General features: G+C 35.3%; 3 protein-coding genes across 16 annotated transcripts in view; all 3 read left to right on the top strand.

Moving 5' to 3' along the window:
* The window catches only part of FAM135A (family with sequence similarity 135 member A), a 134,340-nt gene that overhangs the window by 101,190 nt on the left and 14,433 nt on the right, over positions 1-18,717 (top strand). For all 14 annotated transcript variants that reach the window (XM_050789692.1, XM_050789702.1, XM_050789699.1 and 11 more), the window contains 5 exons: positions 830-990; positions 5,374-5,465; positions 5,975-6,072; positions 8,408-8,559; positions 10,652-10,762. In XM_050789692.1, coding sequence (XP_050645649.1) covers positions 830-990; positions 5,374-5,465; positions 5,975-6,072; positions 8,408-8,559; positions 10,652-10,762 — 614 coding nt within the window. The remainder of the gene's footprint in view (positions 1-829; positions 991-5,373; positions 5,466-5,974; positions 6,073-8,407; positions 8,560-10,651; positions 10,763-18,717) is intronic.
* Positions 1-18,717, top strand: part of SDHAF4 (succinate dehydrogenase complex assembly factor 4) — a 170,897-nt gene that overhangs the window by 100,583 nt on the left and 51,597 nt on the right. The window lies entirely within an intron of this gene.
* Positions 1-18,717, top strand: part of SMAP1 (small ArfGAP 1) — a 428,466-nt gene that overhangs the window by 98,062 nt on the left and 311,687 nt on the right. The window lies entirely within an intron of this gene.

The following is an 18,717-nucleotide window of genomic DNA, read 5'->3' on the forward strand; positions in this document are numbered from 1 at the left end:
CCAATTAAAAAATTGTAATATGCAAGGAAAATGAAGTTTGTATCACCATCTGGTTACTTCAGACCGTCTGAGTCATCAGAAAGCAATGATCTCTCATATAGACTCTATATGTTTTCGCCCAGCTTATCCTACTCAGTTTAATGTTTATCAGGTTCCTCTTCCAGCTTCACTTTATCAGTCCGAATGATGGATGTTCAATAGTTAATAATTTTTCATGTTTGCAATCCCCAAATTGATTAGATTGTCCGTCATTGCAAACGAGTATATACCACTAATTGTATGTAGTCATATTCCCCTCTTCATTCTGCTCCTTCTTATTGGTATTTTTAGAGAAAAATACAAATAACCTAATCTGCTAAATACTGTAACTACCATTCTCACTGTTACATTTTGTAAATCACTCCTTCCCTTCCACTTATGCAAGATTAAAAAGGAGCAAAGAGGGTAAGATTTGATTACAGGATAAACATCAGATTATCACCTCTCCAGTCCCTCTCCCAGCTTTTCTGTGCATACAGTATTAAATTTTGCAGAAAGCGTAACTCCACTCGGAATGTTTTCTTAGTTGATTTCAAGTTTAAAAGAATATTTTCAAGTGATTTCAGGTTGAAAGTGTTCATTGTGTTTGATAGAATATATACTACAAATAGTAAAGAAAATTACTCTCTGGTTTCTAAATCACTTAGGTGATGCCACATATTTTCATGGTTTTAAAACCAAATATTGTTGGGTTTCCACTTCTACAATTCTCTAAATTCAGGAGACTCTTTTTGGTTCTAACAACTGAATATGATCCTTAGTAAAGAGTATCTTTTATATTTTACTTCAGCTTCCTTCAGGCAAAAGAAGAACTGAAGCAACTAAAACTTCCTGGGTTCATGTACAGTGAAGTTCCTCTGCTGGCATCCTCAGTACCTTATTTTAGCATAGAAGAAGAGGATGGTTCTGAAGATGGAGTACATCTGATTGTCTGTGTGCATGGTTTAGATGGTATGTGACATCTATTGATGTAACCCAGAGCAACTCAATATATTTTTTTCCTAGTCTCATTTAATTTCATCTAATCTTTGAACCAAAAGAAGATTTTTAATTGCTTAAATTAATTGAATCTTAAATGCATTCTGAAACAGAAATATGCTTAATTTTACTTAAGTGTAATATTAGATTCCTTCATAAGTAAACTTTCCGTGGAAATGACACTTATGTGCCAACATTTTGTTTAATTTTGGATTTTTTTTTTTCATTATACTTTAAGTTCTGGGATATACATGCAAAACATGCAGATTTGTTACATAGGTATACACATGCCATGGTGGTTTGCTGTCATCTACATTAGGTCCTTCTCCTAATGCTATCCTTCCCCTAGTCTCCCACCCCGCGACAGGCCCCAGTGTGTGATGTTCCCCTCCCTGTGTCTATTTGTTCTCATTGTTCAACTCCTACTAAGAAGTGAGAACATGTGGTGGTTAGTTTTCTGTTCCTGTGTTAGTTTGCTGAGAATGATGGTTTCCAACTTCATCCATGTCCCTGCAAAGGACATGAACTCAGTGGATTTTTTTTTATCTTCTCTCTTATTGTTGGTTTTGCCGGCTGTCACCTCATGGCAGTTATTTTGTCTCCCTTTGATAGTCTTTTTGGTTCCCTTTTACCTGACTGCTTTAAACTTTATGTGCTAGAAAAATAAGTATTTCTAGAAGTTAAAATTTCATTAATTAAGATATAAATTAAATTCTAAATACAGGTACCTGGCTTTAGTGCTGGGGTTTAATGACAGCCATTTGGTTACTCAACAGTTTTTTTCTAGATGTAGGAACTGTTAGAAGATGCCAAATTTCTCTAGACCAATGCAATATTACTGTATTATAATGAGATTCTATAGCAATAAACTGGATTTTTATGGATTATGAAAATATTAAACAAATGTCCCTGGTACTAAATTAGCATAAAATTGTAGATTTTTCTTTAAAAAAAAAAAAAAAAAAAAAAAAACACCAGACTCTCAAGAAATAAAGCATTCTCAATGCTAACTTTTCTTCCCTTTCCCCAAATAATAAAGTTTTCAAAGAATTATCTTCCAAGAAAGACTTCTGGACCCAGTAGAATCTCTGGGAAATTCTTTTTAAAAAATTTTAAGAAGCAAATTATCCCTATGTTACATAAATTGTTCTAGAGCAATGGAGGAAAAGGTATAAAGGAGCCCATTTTATTCCTTAAAGTTACCCTAACCTTGTTACCAAATCCGATAAAGATATCACACCAACACCCACCCTCAAAAAACAGTAGACCAATATAACATAAATATGCTTAATGAACTCAAATATATTTAACAAAACTCTAGCACTTGGAATTAATATACTAGAGTAAGTTACTGTAACAAATAAGGTTTATTGCCCAGAATGGAAAGATAAGTAAGTATAAATAATTTTAGTAATAAAATACCCTACATCAGCAAATCAAGTAAGAAACTGTATACAATTTAATAACCATTCCCAATTATTAAAAGTAAGCACAAAACTTTGATCTCAGTCGGATTAGTCTGTTTCCTTAATGTGATTAAGCATATATATTTCAAGCCTATGGAAAACTTATAGTTTGTGGTGAATATTAGAGGTACTCCTTTTAAAATGAAGAATAAAACAATTACCTCTGTCAATGCATTAAATCATAAAATTCTAGAAGGTAAATATCAGGTAAAATAAAAATTCAGCAGTTGATAATGACATGTGTATATTGCTAGTAAACCAAAGGAATCTACTACACTATTTTTGAAGATAATTATTTTTGTATTTATATATGAGAGGAATTCAGAAAAAATGTGGAAAAATAAATTTGCCAGGCATGGTGCTGGATGCCTGTAATCCCAGCTACTCGGGAGGCTGAAGCAGGAAAATCACTTGAACCCTGGAGGCAGAGGTTGTAATGAGCCAAGACTGAGCCGCTGCACTCCAGCCTGGGCAACAGAGTAAGACTCCATCTCAAACAAACAAAAACCAAACAAACAAAAATTGTGGGAAAATGGAGTTAAAAGATAAAAATAGAAATGTAAACTTCATTTCTCAATGTAAACTCTGTTTACTTCAAGACACCTTTGTAAGCAGTTATGCCAGCCATTCTAGTACATTTCCAAGAACTGAGGGTCCTGGGAATTTAGTCATGTCAGTGCTTTCTTTTTTACATTAAAAACCAAAGAAAAATGGATCCCCTTTACAGAGTTTTTAAGATAAGAAAACAAAGTAGTCAGAGGAACCAAATCAGGACTGTAAATCAAAACTCTCACAAAATTGCCCTCTTCATGAGAGTAATGAGTAGGAATATTGTCATGATGGAGAAGGACTCTCTGGTGAAGCTTTTCCAGGCATTTTTCTGCTAAAACTTTGGCTGATTTTCTCCAAACACTCTCATGATGAGCAGATGTTATCATTCTTTGGTCCTCTGGAAAGTCAAGAAGCAAAATGCCTTGAACATTCCAAACCACTGTTGCCTTGACCTTTGCTCTTAACTGGTCCACTTTTGCTTTGACTGGACCACTTCTGCCTCTTGATAACCATTGGTTTGATTGTGCTTTGTCTTCAGGATCATACTGGTAAAGCTATGTTTCACTTCCTGTTACAGTTCTTTGAAGAAATGCTTTAGGATCTTGATACCATTTGTTTAATATTTCCATTGAAAGCTCTTCTCTTGTCTGCAGCTAATTTGAGCACAATGGTTTTGACACCCATTGAGTGGAAAGTTTGTTCAACTTTAATTTTTCGGTCAGAATTCTGTAGGCTGAACCAATTGAGATGTCTAAGATGTCAGCTGTTGTTTGTGCTGTTAATTGTCAGTCCTCTTTAATTAGGGCATGAACAAAATGAAGTTGTTCCTCACAAATTGATGTGGGTGGTCTACTGCTGTATGCTTTATCTTCAACATTGTTTTTTCCCTTTTTGAAACAAGTTATCCATTTGTAAACTGCTGATTTCTTTGGGGCATTTCCCAATAAACTTTTTTAAAGCCTCAGTTATTTCACCATTCTTCCACTGAAGCTTCACCATAAGTTTGATGTTTGTTCTTGCTTCCATTTTAGCAGAATTCATGTTGTTTGATAAGGTTTCTTTTCAAACTGATTTCTTTTCTTTTTTTTTTTTTTTTTTTTTTTTTTTTTTTTTTGAGACGGAGTCTTACTCTGTTGGCAATGGCATGATCTCGGCTCACTGCAAGCTCCACCTCCCGGGTTCACGCCATTCTCCTGCCTCAGGCTCCCAAGTAGCTGGGACTACAGGCATCTGCCACCACGCCCGGCAAATTTTTTGTATTTTTAGTAGAGACCAGGTTTCACCCTGTTAGCCAGGTGGATCTCGATCTCCTGACCTTGTGATCCGCCCGCCTTGGCCTTCTGAAGTGCTGGGATTACAGGCATGAGCCACCGCACCCAGCCTCAAACTGATTTCATGCCTCAAACTAGATTCTATTCAGACATGTTACAACAGATTAGTATGTGTTTATTTTGGTGTGAAACATTTTTGAAACCCATACATAGATTTTTTTATGATGCGCTTTCCATGAACCTTTTGAAGAACGCTTGTGTTCTGTATCTGTATTGTAAGTATATGTGTGAATGCCTTTTGAGTTAATAATTATTAAAATAAACTTTCTTAGATGTTTAAATGGATTTTTATTTTTCTCAGTCTGTGCCAGTATCACCAAAGGAAAGTCAACAGAGTAAATCTAAAATGCATTCAGAGTTTGCTGTATGATTACCTAGAATGGTGATGGTAAGGCACCATTTATAGCTACTGTAGCCAGCAGTCACCAAAGTGATATGCTAACAGTTTGATAAATAAATACACTATTAAGTAGAAAAGTGAAAGCCACCAAAACCACCTAAAAAACAAACTATTGGCCAGGCATGGTGGCTCACACCTGTAATCCCAGCACTTTGGGAGGCCAAGGCAGGCAGATCACAAGGTCAGGAGATCAAAACCATCCTAGCTAACACGGTGAAACCCCACCTCTACTAAAAATACAAAAATTAGCTGGGCGTAGTGGCATGCACCTGTAGTCCTAGCTACTCGGGAGGTTGAGGCAGGAGAATTGCTTGAACCTGGGAGGCAGAGGTTTCAGTGAGTCGAGATCGTGCCACTGCACTCCAGCCTGGGCAACAGAGCAAGACTCTTTGTCTCAAAAAAGAAAAAAAAACTGTTGAATTGACATTGCCTGGCTAATAGAAATCAACTTTGACATAAAAATTGAGAACTCTATTTCATAGTACATTGTCTATTGACAAATGGCATAGGCCATAAGCTTGTCTCTAAAAACTGTAAAAATATATGATGGTGGACTTTGTACCTTTTACTTTATCTCATCCTTTAAACATCATTTTTCATTTTTTAGGAAACAGTGCAGATCTTCGATTAGTAAAAACTTACATTGAACTTGGACTGCCTGGGGGAAGAATTGATTTTCTTATGTCTGAGAGAAATCAGGTACAATATGACAGTGTTTTCAGTGAAAACAAACATTTTTGTACTAGTTTCTACCTTAATTTTGACTTACTACAAAATGCCTGTAATAGTAGAAATAGTTTTTCTGATTTCTATGAAATTTAATGTAAATATATATCCAGAGGAAATATATATGATTTACATTTTGACTTATGATCTCTTCACATATGAAACACTTCTAGAATTCCACATTTCTGTAGAAAAATTTCATTAATTAAACCATTGTAAGCATGTTATGTTTCATACTGGTAGTGAGCTAAACAACTAAATAATGTAAGTATTTTAAGAACACTGAACCTTTTTTTCCCCTAGAAATTTAGTCTCTTTGCTCATTTTAATATAACAAATATTACACTCACTAACTTCTCTAAAAAACGTTGGACTTAACCATATTTTCAGTACCTAAATTAAAAATAATGTTTATATTGTTAGTTTTTCTTGTGATTATACGTATTCCCAAATACAATGTATGTGCTTTGCTTTCTTTTTAGAATGATACTTTTGCTGATTTTGATAGCATGACTGATCGTCTTTTGGATGAGATAATACAGTATATTCAGATATATAGTCTAACAGTCTCCAAAATAAGGTATCTTCTTTAATATTATTCAATTTATTTTTATATTTCTATGAATTATAGAAAAGTTAAACAGAATTTGTGGTAGGGTTGTCCTATTCTGAAATATAGGAGACTACAACTCAAATTAATTTACAGTGAAAAAAAGTAAAGATTTTAGGGAAAGATTTATATGAAATGTCCAAAAAAGCATTATCTGTAGAGAAGAAAGTGGGTTAGTGTTTACTTAGAGCTGGGGAAGATGAGGGATGGTGGGGATAACTAAAGGATATAGGATTTCTTTTTGAGGTGGAAAAAAGGTTCTAAAATTGATTATAGTGAGTTACAACTCTGTGAATATGTAAAGGCTCTGTGACTTACATATATGTATATTAAGCAACAAAAACACTTTCAAAGTTTGTATACTTTTTTTTTTGAGGCAGGGTCTTGCTCAGTCACCCAGGCTAGAGAGCAGTGGCGCCATCTCGGCTCACTGCAGTCTCAACCCCCTGGGCTCAGGCGATCCTCCCACCTCAGCCCCCCAAGTAGCTGGGACTATAGGCATGCGCCACCATGTCCAGCTAATTTTTGTAGAGGTAGGGGTTTCGCTATGGTACCCAGGCTGGTCTCAAACTCCTGAGCTCAAATGATCCTCCCACCTTGGCTTCCCAAAGTGCTGGGATTACAGACGTGTGCCACCTTGCCCAGCCAGATATTATGACTACTGTATACGTTTGTGAGTTAGTTTTCCACAAGCAAGACATGATGATTACGCCAATATGAGTTTCATTATTTAATTAGATCTTGTTAATAGATGTAGGAGAGAAGAGTCTTTATTTCAAAAAGGGTAAAATAAACTGACTACATTCATATCCCATCTAGGTTAGAGGAAGAAGCTGGTTCTGCATACTGTAAGCTTTTGGACAGTTTGTTTCCAACTTGAAGTATAGGGAATAAGAAGAGAGATAAGCAGTTTTTACCTAAAGTCACTTTTTAAAAAACAGAATTCTGTTAAAATATGAGAGAAGGTTCAGGTTTGTTGGTTGGAGGAAGAGATTATTTTCTTGTAATTATTCATTTGTGGATCTTAAAATCTTGTTTAGCTTTTATTCGTTTATTATTTTATGATGAGAAAAATAATATTTCAACTTACTTATTCCTCAAAAGTATTGTCTTTCAGGTTAGATTGTCAGTTATAATCAATCATTTTCCAAAAGTGTAATCTGGTTGATTGTAGACTGTTAGCTACCATCAGAATTCCCACCCCCACTACTTTAGGAAGTTCAGTTTGGGAGGGAAGTTTGTCCTGAGCTTCTCACAAGATACATCTGCAAGCTAGTGTTTAGACAGCTCTCAAGCTGTCTTCTTTCATTGCTAATTGTCCCCAGGGAATCTTATACCATCTATTGTAAAAATAACAGTAAGTAAACAGGCTCTTTTGATTTAAACCAGGGGTTCCCAAACCCTGGGCCACAGACTGGTACCTGTCCGTGGCCTCTTAGGAACCAGACCTCACAACAGGAGGTGAATGGCATTGGGGTGGGTGAGCAAGCATTACCCCCTGAGCTCCGCCTCCTGTCAGATCAGCAGTGAGCATTAGATTTGTGAACCCTATTTTAAACTGCACATGCAAGGGATCTAGGCTGTGTGTTCCTTATGAGAATCTAATGCCTGAGGTGGAATAGTTCCATCCCAAAAGCATCCCCACAACTCCCTGTTTGTGGAAAGATTGTCTTTCGTGAAACTGGTCCCTGGTGCCAAAAATGTTGGGGACCACTGATTTAAACCATTTCATAATAAAAGTGAAGTGCTAGCTACATAAATACTATTATTTTTGCATAAGCGAAGATTTATAGTAGGAAAATGCACATATTTTACCTATGCCTTGAAAATACTTTTAGTCATAAACCTGTCCATCTTTGAAGTATAGACTAGAGAGTAAGAGAAACAGATACATACTTTCTCCAAGTTGTCCTTTATAAATACAATTTCATCATTTTGTTTGAAATGATGAGTTAATAAGTAAATAATTTGTGTATGTACCTAAGAAGGCAAATAAGTAGTCATTATATTATTATCTTTAGTATGTATTTATATCTAAGCAGTTACAAACTTTGAATAAAAGTTTTCAGATTAATATCTTGTTTCTATAAACATTTAAATTATATAATAATGAGGATCTTCTATACATTCTCACATTTTTTTCCTTCAAAATGTGGTATATCATTTCAAAGTATCACTATACTTTTACAACATTAGAAATTTTCAAATTGTTAGTATTCACATCCATTTTATAGTGGATCAGCTTTGATTTTTGTTTCTAAAACTAATGCTGTGAGAAAAATAACTTTTGTTTTCCCTCTTAAAGCTTTATTGGACATTCATTGGGCAATTTAATAATTCGTTCAGTGCTTACAAGGCCAAGGTTTAAATATTACCTCAACAAACTTCATACGTTTCTCTCTCTTTCTGGACCTCACCTTGGTACACTCTACAACAGCAGTGCTCTTGTTAATACAGGTAAAAAGTTTTATTCTGTATTAAAAATATGGAATAGAGAAAAAAATGTGAACTTAGTATTTTCTGGTATTTATTTTAGAACCAATTTGTCACACACTGGGAATTTCGTGAAACAAAAAAATGTAGCAAATTTTCTGTTTTGTTATGCACATGAAATAAGTTGATAAAAGTCATTTTGGAAAATGACTTGTCTTATATTGAGATGGCATTTGTCAAAATTCACAAGAGCATTGTTTTCTTTTTTTCCATTAAATTCTAAATATTTTTAGTAAAGTTTTATCTTATAAACAAACTATTTTGTCATTCCATTACTTGAACAGATAACAAACACCTACATTTAATACATTATAAAGTTATAACATTTTATACAGAATATTAATCCTAACTTTGGTTCAAAAACAGTAAAGAGATATTATGAGAAGTTAATATGAAAGTTAAGACCCGAATTTTGATTAGTATTTATATTCTCTTCAACAAATATTTGGAACTTGATTTGCCTTTTTTTTTTTTTTTTTTTGAGACAGTCTTACTCTGTCACCTGGCTGGAGTGCAGTGGCGCGATCTTGGCTTACTGCAACTTCTGACTCCCTGATTCAAGCGATTCTCCTACCTCAGCCTCCTGAGTAGCTGGGATTACAGGCATACGCCACCATGCCCAGCTAATTTTTGTATTTTTAGTAGAGACGGGGATTCACCATGTTGGCCAGGATGGTCTCGATCTCCTGACCTTGTGATCCGCCCACCTCGGCCTCCCAAAGTGCTAGGATTACAGGCACGAGCCACTGCGCCCGGCCTTGATTTGCCTTTTGTTTGGCTTGGTTTTTCCCTTAGATTTTTACAAAAATGATTTATAAGTTAGTCAGTGATTCCCATTGTGAAAATAAATTGTATTTAACTCTGTCTCTTTTCATTGATCCCTGAAAATCTTATTTCTGTTTCCTTTATCACTTACTTTTAATAACAAACCATACCATTTTTCCTTTTTTTTTTTTTTTTTTTTTTTTTTTTTTTTTTTTTTTTTTTTTTTTTTTTTTTTTTTTTTTTTTTTTTTTTTTTTTTTTTTTTTTTTTTATTTTTTTTTTTTTTTTTTTTTTTTTTTTTTTTTTTTTTTTTTTTTTTTTTTTTTTTTTTTTTTTTTTTTTTTTTTTTTTTTTTTTTTTTTTTTTTTTTTTTTTTTTTTTTTTTTTTTTTTTTTTTTTTTTTTTTTTTTTTTTTTTTTTATGTATCCCATTTCAAGTTGGTGATTTAAAAAATACAGCCAGTTCTAGACTTTTACAGTTTGAAAAAGAGGAAATGAGAAAAATGAAGTCCTTAAATCATGTGTAATAGAACCCAACATGAATAGAATATAGTACTTTGAATTTCATTCTTCACTAAACTTTTTCCCAGATATGTTTCCAGCTGTCAGATTTAACCAATTAAAGGATTGTTTTCCCACTCTTCTCTTCCTGTTTCCCTGTCTAATATTAGAAGTAATGAAAATGGAAAGGAATATTTCATAGTCTTGAACACTAATTTGAGTGATTAAGATTTTGCTTAATTTTCTTAAGAGTAAGATGCATTTAAATATGGGTTACTGATAATATAAAAAAAATTAGTATACAACAAATGATATTCAGCTGTCTTTTGAAAACATTAAACAATTTTTCATTCTAAGACGTGGTCCCTTTGCAATTAGTCTGTTATGTCATAACTCAGTTGTAATTATAGACTGATCATTCTGTGTAGGCATTTGACCTACTACTATATTTGAAGTTTTTCTTTATCTGCTTTATCATTTGAACGAATATATCTAAAGGTATGATTTTTCCAATTTGTTCTTCATGTGCTATTATCTGTTTTATTACTGAATGAAATAGAAATAGCAAGCTGTTCATCAGCCACCATTAATTCATAGTTAACCTAAGCATGCATGTTTATAAATGTTATCAGAACATGGAAATATTTTCCAAATGTATTTTTGATTAGCCAGCAAAAATGCTAATTTAGGCAATGTCATCTTTTGAAGTGAAATATATATTAAAATGAATAATATTGGCGTATGTTTCTATATGTTTTATTTCATACTTCTATGTCATATATGACTCTCTAGGTCTCTGGTTTATGCAGAAATGGAAAAAATCAGGTTCACTTTTGCAGCTGACATGTCGAGATCACTCAGACCCTCGCCAAACTTTTTTATATAAGCTTAGTAACAAAGCAGGTAAGTATATAACAGTTTGGAAAATATACATGTGAAAACTTTTTTAAAAATAAACATTTAGCAAATAAATTATCAACATGTCCTTCTAGTGATTAAAAAAAAGAAGTGTCATTCTACTGTAATTTCCTAATAATGAAATAGCAGACTCACAATTGAAACTAAACAGTTGAGAGATTTGTTTAGTCTTTTTCACCTGACTATATTTCTCTTTTGTGAGCTACACAGCTACTTTGAAATTGCCCTAAGAATTTCAACATTTGTAATTCAGTGCCAGTTTTGTTAGTCTCTTTTTAAACCATGTTTCTGCATGTCCTATCCCCACTGTTCTAGCTGTCCCCCACCCCAATCCTCACCCCTTTTTATAAACTGCCACGTTTTTCTACCTTCATATTATATTGTATTGTATTCGATTCGATTCGATTCGATTCGATTCGATGGCTAGCAAGCATTTCTGAAAGTGTCAGAAACTAAACTGTTAATGATTATCCTTTCTACAATTCTCACTACTGGATGAATCTTATTACTTATTTCATATTAACTAATTATTAATTATATTCCCCATTTTGCATATATATTCCAGGCTTTTACAACCTAAAGTTCTCAACTGCTCCTTTGCCATTTTTACTCTCTATAAATAACCTTACTTCTGACCTTATGCTGTCCCTCAATTCATCCTCATACATCTTCCCAGCATATTTTTTCCAGTGTCCTTTGAAATCCTTATTTGAGGGAAACAGACTGCCTTTATTTTCTTCAAAGAATGTTATCGCCACTTACTTCTGAAAGTGGAGATGTAACTGAAACAGATTTTTTTTTCCCCTCCTTGCCCCCATGTCTTCACTCCCCCTGCTATAGAGTGGAGTTTGGCAAACTTTTTTTTAAAAAGGGCCAGATAGTAAATATTTTGGCTTTGTAGACCATACAATCTCTTTGCAACTACTTAACAATATCATTGTAGTATGAAAACAGCCACAGAAAATACAGAAACAAATGAGCATGACTGTGTTTCAAACAAACTTTACTAATTCAAAAACAGCAGTAGCCAAATCTCACAGGCCGTGTCTTGCTAATACCTGCTGTAGAAGCTCAGTTCCTCGTTTACTAAGTACCACCTAAAGTAAGGAAAATAGTCCTCTTGCTTTCTATTTCTAATTGCAATCAGTACTCCTCCACTGTCATATAAAACCACTTTATTTGAGGCTTGTATCATCCAAGCTGTGATACCATCCATTCTTCTTTAATATAATGACCTCCTGGTTTATCCCAGGAGAATAAAAGACATTGACAAATGTTTGTAACACGATTATGTTTGGGAAAAGATTCTCCTCTTGGATCTTAACGTACTTAGATCTGGAATCATTTTTGGTAATTTGACGAGTCAGCCCTTTAGATAATTCGTTATGCATCAGTGTGCCTTTCTCAACTCCAGTGTCCCTTCATTCCACTACATGTTGAACTCATACCCATGGCTACACTGTACTTATGAAATTTCAGCCAACATTCCGTTCTATTACTGTGATGTCTTTTTTTTTTTTTTGAGACGGAGTCTTGCTCTGTCGCCCAGGCTGGAGTGCAGTGGCTGGATCTCATCTCACTGCAAGCTCCACCTCCTGGGTCTACACCATTCTCCTGCCTCAGCCTCCCAAGTAGCTGGGACTACAGGTGCCCGCCACCTCGTCCGGCTAGTTTTTTTTTTGTATTTTTTTGGTAGAGACGGGGTTTCGCCGTGTTAGCCAGGCTGGTCTCGATCTCCTGACCTCGTGATCCGCCCATCTCGGCCTCCCAAAGTGCTGGGATTACAGGCTTGAGCCACCGCGCCCGGCCACTGTGCTGTCTTATCCTTCTTTTTCTTTCACTCCCTTCTTCTCAGCTGCTTTTTAGACTCATTTGTGATTCCTACTACATTTTCTTAAGTCTCCCTGCCCTTTGTGCTTTTACTCCCTTCCTGACTCAAGCTTCAGACTCTATGGATTACTTTTGTCATTCATGTATTACTCTTTGTTTTTCTATCCTAGTTGTCTTGCAAATCTACATTACTGTTTTTATACTTAGCCTTTGAGCTGTTCCAAAAAAGATCACACAGACATGCAGAATCAGCAGCACTGTAGGTCCATGGGGTCCCTATCTAGTTATCTCTAGTTAGCTTCCTATCTATTCCCTTAGATACTCTCCCACATTTTCACCTTTCCTCAAACTTCAGATTTTCACTGCTCCCTTCATTGCTCACAATTAGTTTTGTTTTTCCTTTCTACTTTATCTTTGAAATTCAAGACATTTCTTTCTACCTACCAATATTAACTAACCTATGTTTTCCTTTTAGTTCAGTGGAAGATTTATAATCTGTTCAAGAATAATTACCCTCTTCATTTTGGAACTCATTCCTTCTCATCAGTATCTTTAAACTCTTCCCCTTTTCAGTAATTAATCCTTTAATAGATAAAGTTATTCCCATTTCTTCCATCTTAATAAAAATAAATATTTCTCTTGATCACTTATTCTGTACTTGTGCCCCTATTTCCCCTTTTTTTGAGGGGGTTGGGGGGCACAGTTGAGCCTTTTGAAAGAGAACAGTCACTTTCATTACTTCCCCCTTTTTTTCACTTTTTTGGTTTTTATATGCACTACTCCACTGAAGCTTGCCAAATCCGGTGATCTCTTTTCTTTTATTTGAACATTAAGATATTTAAGACTACTGAAAACTCCTTCTTGAAATACTTTCTCCATTTTTGTGGGATCCACCTCTCCTGGTTTTTTTGCATCTTGGCTTTTTTTCTGCTTCCTATATGGGCTTCTTTTCTTTCCTTGCCCGTTTATGAAAGCTGTTCTTGTGTTTTAGCCTCTGTCTTCTGCTCTTCTCACTCTGTACATTCTTCTTGGACACCATCATTCCATATCCGTCTTTACCATTGGTAGCTCTCAAATATTAATATGTATCTCTAGCTTGTCCTATATGCTGTGCTCTAGACTTATACACCTAGAGGCCTACTTAGCATCTTCACGGAGATGTCTCTTGGGTGCTTCAAATCTAGTGTTTTCAGACAATGCATCTGTTCCCTCTGATTAGTTCTCTGGATTCCACATCTACTGGAATGGCATCACCATCTGCCTAGTGAGAAACTTAGAAACTGATCTTGACTCTGCTTTCTTATTTATACCCCATATCTACGGAATTAACAAGTTTTAAAACATTTAACCTTCTTAATGGCTGATGGATGCGATGCTTCTTCTTTGCCACTGCCTTAGTTCAGCCTTCATCACTTTTACTTAGATTATTGTTCAAACTAGTTACCCTTCCACATATATACCCCCTTCTCCCCATTCTCACTTCCTCGTTAGATGAAATGATCATCCAGTGAAGCCATAGATTATATTGGCCATTTAATATCAAACCATATTGGTCCCATTTGAAAATCTTTCATGATGCTTTGTGGTGTCCACAGTGAAGTTTAGATTCCATGGATAAGAGCATCAAGCCCTCTATAATCTGGTCTCTGATTCTTTGTTTTCTTTTTATCCTACACATTCACACACACACACACACACACACACACACACACACACACACACCCCCTTTGCTGTGGTCATGCTATTCATGGTTTTTGATTGCTTGCATTTTCTCATGCTTTTTGTATCACCCATTCCCCCTCATGTGTTTACTCATCTTTTCAGAAATAATTCTGTTTATCTTCTAAAATTAAACTCTAATGCCACCTGCTATCAAAAGCTTTTCTTGATGCACTATCTGATTTAATGCTCCTCTATTCTCAGAATACTCTCTATATACCTTTGGGGTTTTTTGAGACAGGGTCTCTCTGTCACCCAGACGGGAGTACAGTGGCACAATCATAGCTCACTGCAGTCTTGAACTCTTGGATCAAGCAATTCTCCCACCTCAGCCTCCTAAGTAGCTGTCCCATATTTCCTTTTTGTCCCCAATCTTATGTCTCCAGGACTGATTTCATTAATGAATTTCAATCCTCATTTGCCTGCTAGACATCTCAATTTACATATCAAACTAAATACATCTAAAACAGAACTTACTGTCTTCTTTGGCCACTTCTCCTGTTGTCCTTTTTTGAATAGTACTGTTCTCTCAATTACTTCTTTGAGACATCTTCGGATCATCTTTGTTTGACCTCACTTCTTTGCCTCCCATGTCTCAAAATTGTTAATATTATCTCTGAACTTCCATACCATTATAAATCAACCTTTTACCATACTCATTATAGTTTATCTCATGTCAGTTATTTTTATGTCTTAACTTCCTTTCCTTAAGTAGGATCTGTCATGACAGCTCATTCCCATTTCCTACATACACATTCAGTATGTACCATAGCTCTTCTAGTATATACCGATTGATTAACAAATGAATCAATGATATTTTAATATTATTTTCAATATTCAAAAACAGTTTAAATATTATATAGTAAGATGTAAGTCTAGCCCATATAATCAGCGACTGGTAGTTCCAAGTCCAAAGTTACTTGGATTTGTGAACTTAAGCCCTGGCCATTTAAATCTACATCTTTTTTTATCCTCATTCCTATCACCCATGTCTTCCATTCTACTCTTGAAATATTTGATATTAATAGATTTAGTTATTGAAAATACCACTACTTTTGAGTCCTGCTTTAGCTTTTTCAGGATTCTGCCTTAAATGTTGTTCTTAATATGAGAAAGAGATTTGGGAATGATTATTATAGGTACTATTATTAGAATCAGTGAAAGGAAAATTCTCTTATAGATTGGGTTTTATTATTTTGTTTGTAATGATACAAAGCATCAATGGTAAGTTTCTTACAATATACAGAAATATATACTTGATTGATCAAATTACAGGATATTCCTACAAAATGAAACATGGCATATACTTCTCATGCGAGAAAAACAACATTAGCTAGAACCATTGTGTGGAGCTATGGAGTTCATACCCTTTGCTGACAGGTTAGGAAATGTGTGAAAGGCAGAGCTGAACATAAGTGTTCCTGAGGTCTATGTCTTTATACAGCATTATACAAAGTAAAGTTTAATTAGCAATAGTAATAGCAGCATAAGAATATCTAAACTAAAGAAAATGTAACTGTAAATTTTTACAATATAGATTAATCCATGGCCTTCCACATCTTTACAGATATGTGTGTTAATAAGTTTCTAATTATTAACAGGAGTGAGTATATCTTTTGTACTTGAGCTGTTCTTAAGGATTAGTTCAATTTTGTTAAGTTATTAATTTATTATTCACCTTATAATGCATGATCTGGTTGTACTAGTCTAAAACCGTTAAGAAGCAAACTTAGACATCACACATAGGTATTAGTTATAGTTCAAACACTGACTAGGCTACCTAATTTAAATAAACTCCAGTTTCCTTATTGGTAAAATGAGAATAGTAGTATCTCACAAGATTATTAAAAGGATTAAGTGAGATAATATGTGTAAAGTGATTCTGTAGCGTTCAAAACTTAGTAAATGGTAAATGGTTAAAAAAAAAAAAGAAGTGACTTAAATAATACTACTATCATAAGCTGGGTGTAGTAGCTCACACCTGTAATCTCACCACTTTGGGAGGCTGAGGTGGGTGAACTGCTTGGGCTTAGGAGTTTAAGACTAGCCTGGGCACCAGGCACGGTGGCTCACACTGTAATGCCAGCTCTTTGGGAGGCTGAGGCAGGCAGATCACCTGAGGTCGGGAGTTCGAGACCAGTCTGACCAACATGGAGAAACCCCATCTCTACTAAAAATACAAAATTAGCCAGGCATGGTGGTACATGCCTGTAATCCCAGCTACTCGGGAGGTTGAGGCAGGAGAATCACTTGAACCTGGGAGGCAGAGGTTGCAGTGAGCCGAGATCTTGCCATTGCACTCCAGCCTGGGCAACAAGAGCAAAACTCCGTCTAAACAAAAAAAAAAAAGAAAAAAAGACCAGCCTGGGCAACATGGTGAAACCCCATCTCTACAAAAGATACAAAAATTAGCCGGGCATGGTCATGCACGTGCACCTGTAATCCCAGCTACTCCAGAGGCTGAGGCACAAGAATTGCTTGAACCAGAGATATGGAGGTTGCAGTCAGCTGAGGTCATGCCACTACACTCCAGCATGGGGTATAGAGCCAGACTTTGTCTCAAAAACTAAAAAAAAAAGCCCACTAGTGCCAGGCATGGTGGCTCACACCTGTAATCCCAGCACTTTGGGAGGCTGAGGCAGGTGGATCACCTGAGGAAAGGAGTTTGAGACCATCCTGGCCAACTTAGTGAAACCCCATCTCTACTAGAAATATAAAATTAGCCAGGCGTGGTGGTGGGTGCCTATAATCCCAGCTACTGGGGAGGCTGAGGCAGGAGAATCACTTGAACCCAGGAGGCGTGGGATGCAGTGAGCCGAGATCGCACCATTGCACTCTAGCCTAGGCAACAAGACAAACTCTGTCTCAAAAAAAAAAAAAAAAAAACCGCTGGTATTATAGATTACAAAAATTGACTTTTACACAAACAATATATATCTATTTTAGGAAAAATTTTTTAACAAAACTTTTATCTAAATGCTGATATTACTAGCTATAAAAATTATTTGAACGACTTAAAATTGTTTTTATGTTTTAAGATTTATCTTTGTACTCACAAGTTTATTAGTATATACCTGAATTGAATTAATATCCATTTTGGGAAAAAACATTAAAGAGTACTATTTTCTGGCTGGGCGCAGTGGCTCATGCCTATAATCCCAGCACTTTGAGAGGCCGAGGTGAGTGGATCATCTGAGGTCAGGAGTTTGAGACCACTCTGGCCAACATGGTGAAACCCTTCTCTACTAAAAATACAAAAAAATTAGTCCAGTGTGGTGGCACACACCTGTAATCCCAGCTACTCAGGAGGCTGAGGCAGGAGAATCACTGGAACCCAGGAGTTGGAGGCTGCAGTGAGCTGAGATCCTGCCACTATACTCCAGCCTGGGCAACAGAGCAAGACTCCATCTCAAAAAGAAAAAAAGTACTATTTTCTGGTAATTGTGACTAATGCATTGGTTAATACTAAAATATTGGAAAAATAATAATAGCTAATACACATGTAACATTTACCATGTTCTAGGTATGATTTAAACACACATACATATTAGCTTATTTAACTCTCTGGGGTAGGAATATTGTCCCCACTTTGTAGATGAGGACACTGAAGCACAGAGAGATTGAATGACTTGCCTGAGGTCACTTAGCTTTATGAAAAGCTAGTAAGCATTCGTGCATGGTTCAAACTGCATCATGTTAAGCCAACAATGTACGTTTTCAAGAACTTAAGAAGCTGCCTCTAATTGCACTTTTAAATATCAACAAGTATTTCAATTGATTTTAAAATTATAATGTTGTAGAGATTGAAACAAGTGTCTCGAACTATTTCATGTGGGGTGTTGGGTTTTGGGTTTTTTGAGCGACAGGGGGGCATCATCTAATGAATTGTGAGAAATGAGTAGTCCATCCCTAGAAAGTTGCTATGCCTGTATATTTACATATAATTACTTTATTCACAAAATAGAATATTTAGGTTCCCATCAAACAAATAAATAAAACAGGACAACATAGAACAAAGAAAAAGAGTACTTAACCAATATGCTATTCTCTAGTGGTTTAAAACAATCAAAAGTGATCGTTTCTTTTTTATATTTTATTCTTCTTAAGCTACAGTCTTGGATGTCCTAATTTGATTATTGCTTCAGTTTCTTCTGAACAGCGAATTTTCTGTTCTTTTACCTAAAATTACTTGTCTAAATCAAAATTCAGGCTTTTGCCCTTTTGCGTTTTTTATTTAAGCAAAGCCTCTTCTGTGGGTCATCCTTTTGAAACAGTCTTTTTCTATGCAACGTATCATTAGTTAATAGCTTTTCTTTTATTGAAAGCTGTTCATTATTTTAAAATGAAGAAAGCTTTTTAAAAGCCTAAAGTAATTTGTGTGTTTTGTAAAA

The sequence above is a fragment of the Macaca thibetana genome, chromosome 4 (assembly GCF_024542745.1).
Source record: "Macaca thibetana thibetana isolate TM-01 chromosome 4, ASM2454274v1, whole genome shotgun sequence".
Classification (NCBI taxonomy): Eukaryota; Metazoa; Chordata; class Mammalia; order Primates; family Cercopithecidae; genus Macaca; species Macaca thibetana.